At 55.0% G+C, this 5,264-nt stretch overlaps 1 protein-coding gene across 1 annotated transcript; it reads left to right on the top strand.

Annotated features, from left to right (window-relative positions):
- The first annotated feature begins 2,796 nt into the window (after positions 1–2,796).
- C9H11orf86 (chromosome 9 C11orf86 homolog) lies at positions 2,797–4,647 on the top strand. The gene is made up of 2 exons (XM_008954144.5): positions 2,797–3,276; positions 3,815–4,647. The coding sequence occupies exons 1-2, from the start codon at positions 2,917–2,919 to the stop codon at positions 3,887–3,889; spliced, it is 435 nt and encodes a 144-aa protein (XP_008952392.1). The 5' UTR covers positions 2,797–2,916; the 3' UTR covers positions 3,890–4,647.
- The last annotated feature ends 617 nt before the right edge of the window (positions 4,648–5,264 follow it).

The following is a 5,264-nucleotide window of genomic DNA, read 5'->3' on the forward strand; positions in this document are numbered from 1 at the left end:
TTTGGGAGACCGAGGTAGGTGGATCATGAGGCCAGGAGTTTGAGACCAGCCAGGCCAACGTGAAACCCCATCTCTACTAAAAATACAAAAATTAGCCAGGCATGGTGGCATGTGCCTGTAATCCCAGCTACTCGGGAGGCTGAGGCAGGAGAATCGCTTGAACCCGGGAGGCAGAGGTTGCAGTGAGCCAAGATCGCGCCACTGCACTCCAGTCTGGGCGCCAGAGAGAGACTCCATCTCAAAAAAAAAAATTTAAAAAGAAACAACCCATTTTACAGATGAGACTGAAAGGATCTGCCCACGGCAGTGAATACCACTGATATGGTTTGGATTTGTGTCCGTACCAAACTTCATGTTGAATTGTAGTCCCTAGCGTTAGAGGTGGTTGGCTCATGGGGGTGGATTCTCGTGAATGGTTTAGCCCCATCCCCTTGGTGCTGTTTTCATGATAGTGAGTTCTTGTGAGATCTGGTTGTTTCAAAGTGTGTAGGCTGAGCACAGTGGCTCACGCCTTTATTCCAAACACTTTGGGAGACTGAGGTGGGCAGATCACTTGAGCCCAGGAGTTCAAGGCCAGACTGGGAAATATAGCAAGATCCTGTCTCCACCAAAAATACAAAAAATTAACTGGGCGTGGTGGCAGGCACCTGTAGTCCCAGCTACTCAGGAGGCTGAGGCACGAGAATCACTTGAACCCAGGAGGCGGAGGTTGCAGTGAACCAAGATCGCGCCACTGCACTCCAGCCTGGGCGACAGACTGAGACTCTGTCTCAAAAAAAAGTGTACAGCACCTCCCGCCACGCTCTCTCTTTCTCCTGCTCCTATCATGTAAGATGCCTCATCCCCGCTTTGCCTTCCACCGCGGTTGGAAGCTTCCTGAGGCCTCCCCAGCAGCAGAAACTGCTATGCTTCCTGTACAGCCTGCAGAACCATGAGCCAATTAAACTTTTTGTCTTTATAAATTACCCAGTCTCAGGTATTTCTTATTTTTATTATTATTATTTTTTGAGACAGATTCTCTCTCTGTTGCCCAGGCTGGGGTGCAGTGGCGCAATCTTAGCTCACTACAACCTCCGCCTCCTGGGTTCAAGCGATTCTCCTGCCTCAGCCTCCCGAGTAGCTGGGATTACAGTTGCCCACCACTACACCTGGATAATTTTTTGTTTTGTTTTGTTTTGTTTTGAGACGGAGTCTTGCTCTGTTGCCCAGGCTGGAGTGCAGTGGCACGATCTCGGCTCACTGCAACCTCTGCCTCCTGGGTTCAAGCAATTCTCCTGCCTCAGCCTCCCGAGTAGCTGGGATTACAGGCACATGCCACCATGCCTGCCTAATCTTTGTGTTTTTTCAGTAGAGACGGGGTTTCACCATGTTGGCCAGGCTGGTCTCAAACTCCTGACCTTGTGATCCACCTGCCTCAGCCTCCCAAAGTGCTGGGATTACAGTTGTGAGCCACTGCAACCTGGCCTAATTTTTGTATTTTTAGTAGAGAAGGGGTTTCACCATATTGGCCAGGCTGGTCTTGAACTTCTGACCTCAAGTGATCCACCCGCCTCAGCCTCCCAAAGTGCTAGGATTACAGGCATGAGCCACCGCTCCCAGCCTCAGGTCTTTCTTTATAGCAGCAGGAGAACGGACAAATACAACTACCAACTCACTTTGTTCGAGGGCTTGCTGTGTGCCAAGCCCTGTGGACCACATTTAATATGCACAACAATGACCCAAGTTATTTGTCCCTCTTACGAATGAAGGAGAAAAATGTGCCCAAGGTCACAAGGCTGCAAGGAATGAAGCTACAGTTTACCCAGAGGCAGTTGGTCCTCAGAGCTTGAGTGCTCAAGGATAGTGCTGTGCTGCTGGGACATTAGGGGCAGTGCTGGGCCTGGAAAAAATCCAGGCCTCCTGACTCCTAGCCTGGAGCCGTCCTGTTTCCTTCTGTTTCTTAAAAAAAAAAAGAAAAGAAAAGAAATTCTCCAGTATTGTAAAACACATATACCATAAAGTTTACCATTTCAGCCATTGTTGTGCAACCAATCTCTGGAACTCTTCATCTTATGAAATCTGAAAATTTACAGCCATTAAACTCTTCATTCCTCCCTCCCCCAGTGCCTGGCAACGGCCATCCTCCTTGCTGTCTTTGTGAATGTGATTGTTCTAGGTTGGAGCCATACTGATGCTTTTTTAAAAAATATATTTCTTTTTGAGACGCAGTCTTGCTCTGTCACCCAGGTTGGATGCAGTGGCACAATCTCGGCTCACTGCAACCTCCGCCTTCTGGGTTCAAGTGATTCTCCTGCCTCAGCCTCCTGAGTAGCTGGGATTACAGGCGCCCGCCACCATGCCCAGCTAATTTTTTGTATTTTTAGTAGAGACGGGGTTTTACCATGTTGGCAAGGCTGGTCTGGAACTCCTGATCTCAGGCAATCTGCCTGCCTTGGCCTCTCAAAGTGCTAGGATTACAGGCGTGAGCCACCGGGCCTGGCCCAATTCTTAAAAGGCTGTCTCTGTTTGGTTGTTAAGCCATGGTGCTCAGTGTCAATGGATGCCGGGGCCATAGAAATTCAGAGGAGAACAAACTCTTCAGGGATGAGGTAGTCAGGGAAGCTGCCTAGAGGAGAAGGAGAAGGAGGAGGGGGGAGGGGGAAGGGAGGGGAAGGAAGGGGGAGGGGAGGGGAGAAGGAGGGGGAAGATGGGGGAGGAGGGAGAGGGAGAGGAGGGGAGGGGGAGGGGAGGGGGAGGGGGGAAGTATAGGTGAAGGAGGGAGTGGCAATTTCCTCCCTTTGGCCTTCACTCCTTGACCCAGAAGGTGGGGAGGCAGTGGTGAGGTGACTCAGGGATGCTCGGCCCTGTGGCCTGCCCTTTGATTTATGAAAGCCACCTTGGCAGCACCAACCTTTGCCCCCAGTGATCTCTTGTCAGATGGGTGGAGGCACTGGGCCACCTCAGAGGGCCAGTGTCTTGCTGAGGGGCCAGAGCAGTCCTGTGCCTGCAGCCTCCGGAGCCATGGGAACAGGGCTGCGAAGTCAGTCCTTGCGAGAGCCCCGACCCTCCTATGGAAAGCTGCAGGAGCCCTGGGGGAGGCCCCAGGAGGGCCAACTCCGCAGGGCGCTAAGCCTCAGACAGGGGCAAGAGAAGTCCAGGTCCCAGGGCCTCGAGAGAGGCACAGAAGGGCCAGATGCCACTGCCCAGGAGCGGGTGCCGGGGAGCCTGGGGGACACAGAGCAGCTGATCCAAGCCCAGCGAAGAGGCAGCCGGTGGTGGCTGAGGCGGTACCAACAGGTATGGCTGTGGGCTGAAGGATGGAGGGTACCACAGCAGGTGGGCAGGGATTCCAGGGCAGGAAAGGTTCAGAGACAGAGCCAGCCCAGGCTGTGTACCAAGATGACAACCGAGCTGCCTGGAGATGAGGGTGCAGAGAGAGACACCCCAGAGCCACGTTTCAGAGGGCCCTGAAGGCATTTGGGATTTATCCCACAGGCACTGGGGAGCCACTGAAGGTTTTAGAGGAGGAGGGTGATATGGTAAGCGCTGTTTTTAGCTGATTGATAGTATGCTGGACGGGGGAATAGAGCAGGAGGCAAGGAGATCAGCCAGTGCAACTTCCTGGGAAGTACACTGTGTGACCCTCTCACCCCAGAGAAAAAGGGGAGATCTGGACCCCTTTGTGGGGGGCTGCAGGCTCCCTCCTCTAAGAGACAGGGTCTCCAATGAGCAGTGCTTCTCTACCTGGGGTCTACCCCCACCTCGTGGCTATGGGTGGAACAACATCTAAGCCCACCACTCAGCCCGTGGGACCTCCCCCACCTCTGTCTTCCAGCAGGTAAGAAGAAGGTGGGAGAGCTTTGTCGCCATCTTCCCCAGCGTGACTCTGAGTCAGCCGGCCTCCCCGTAGCCCACACTGGGCACCATCAGCTAAAGATGCTGGAAGCCATGGTGGCCCCCTTGCTGTGCCTGGACCAGCCCACCGTGTCTGCTGACCTACCTCTTCACGGCTCTCTGGACTTTGGCTGGGTGGCCCTAGGAGGCTTCTGCCACCAGCTCACTGGAGTCGCCACGTGGCTGCCACTCTTAGCTCTGGCCCTTCCACTCCAGCACTAGCTCTCTTTGAAGACCCCAGCAGGGTCAAAAAGAAGGGGGCTCAGCTGTCTGCCCTCTGGGCTTGGGTAGGGGCCTTGGACTATGATTCTATGAAGGTTTAGAAGAAGCCTGCCCGGAATGGGGGCTGTGGACGCTCCTGCCCCACACGACCAGCTGTCAACTTCCAGGACGGAGCTTGATGAAGCCAGATCCATAGCCGAGAGGCTCATGGACGTTGCCTGGTCACTGGGCCATGACCCAACTGCCCTTCTTGTCAGTTGCTGATGGTGGGCCAGGGCGCAGGTCTCCCTCCCAGATGGTGAGCCCTCTGGGGCAAGGACCACAGCTGGGTGGCCCTCCGGGCTGAACACTCTGTGCTGAAAACCTTTGAACCTCACGGTGTCCTGATGAAGGAAGCAGAGGAAGCCTTCCTCCCTGTGTGACAGAGGGGGAAACTGAGGCCCAGAGTGGGGAAGGGATTTCTTGGTTTTGGCATCTCCGACCCCACCCCACCCCATCCAGTGTCCAGCACTGGAGTCGAACACAGTAATAAAGATGCTGAGAAAAAGTCAACGATTTGCCTGGTGACTAACTCGCTGGCTCAGACCCCCACCCCCCCACCCCTGCTGACCCCTGTGAGGCAGGCTAAGCCCAAAGCATCCCAGAATGGTTGGGCAGGGGCACCAGGGCCCGAGGCGGGGTGGATCCCCCACCAGGCTGGGCCTTTCCTGCCACTTCTCTGGACCTTTCTCCCCAGAGGGATTGTGCCCACCCTGTGCTGACCTCAAGGCCAGCTTCAGAGGACCTGGCTCTCAGTGTCCTGCCTCTGTGCCCACCCCACTGAGGTGGGGCTCCTTCTGAGGCTTAGAGAGGCAAGGGCCACACAGAAGGAGAGGGTCTGACTCCAAAAAGCCTGAGCTCTTCGAGAGACACTGGCACTTTTTGCAGGGCCCCTGGGGCTCTCCAGGCTCAAGCAGGCCCAAGGACAAAGGTGAGGGAGCAGCTAAGTATCCTGGTCCAGGATCTGTTCCGGGGGGTGTTGTCCAGCGGACAGAGGGGAGGCTTCCCTGTTTCCCCAGAGAACAGGCCCCATCAGGGCCATTCAGAAACAAGGGGGGAGCTGGGAAAATTTTCTTCCAGGAAGCCTAGGGTGCCTGGCTGGGAAGCTAGATGGTAGGAGCCCACCAGAA

Source organism: Pan paniscus, chromosome 9, assembly GCF_029289425.2.
Source record: "Pan paniscus chromosome 9, NHGRI_mPanPan1-v2.0_pri, whole genome shotgun sequence".
Taxonomy (NCBI): Eukaryota; Metazoa; Chordata; class Mammalia; order Primates; family Hominidae; genus Pan; species Pan paniscus.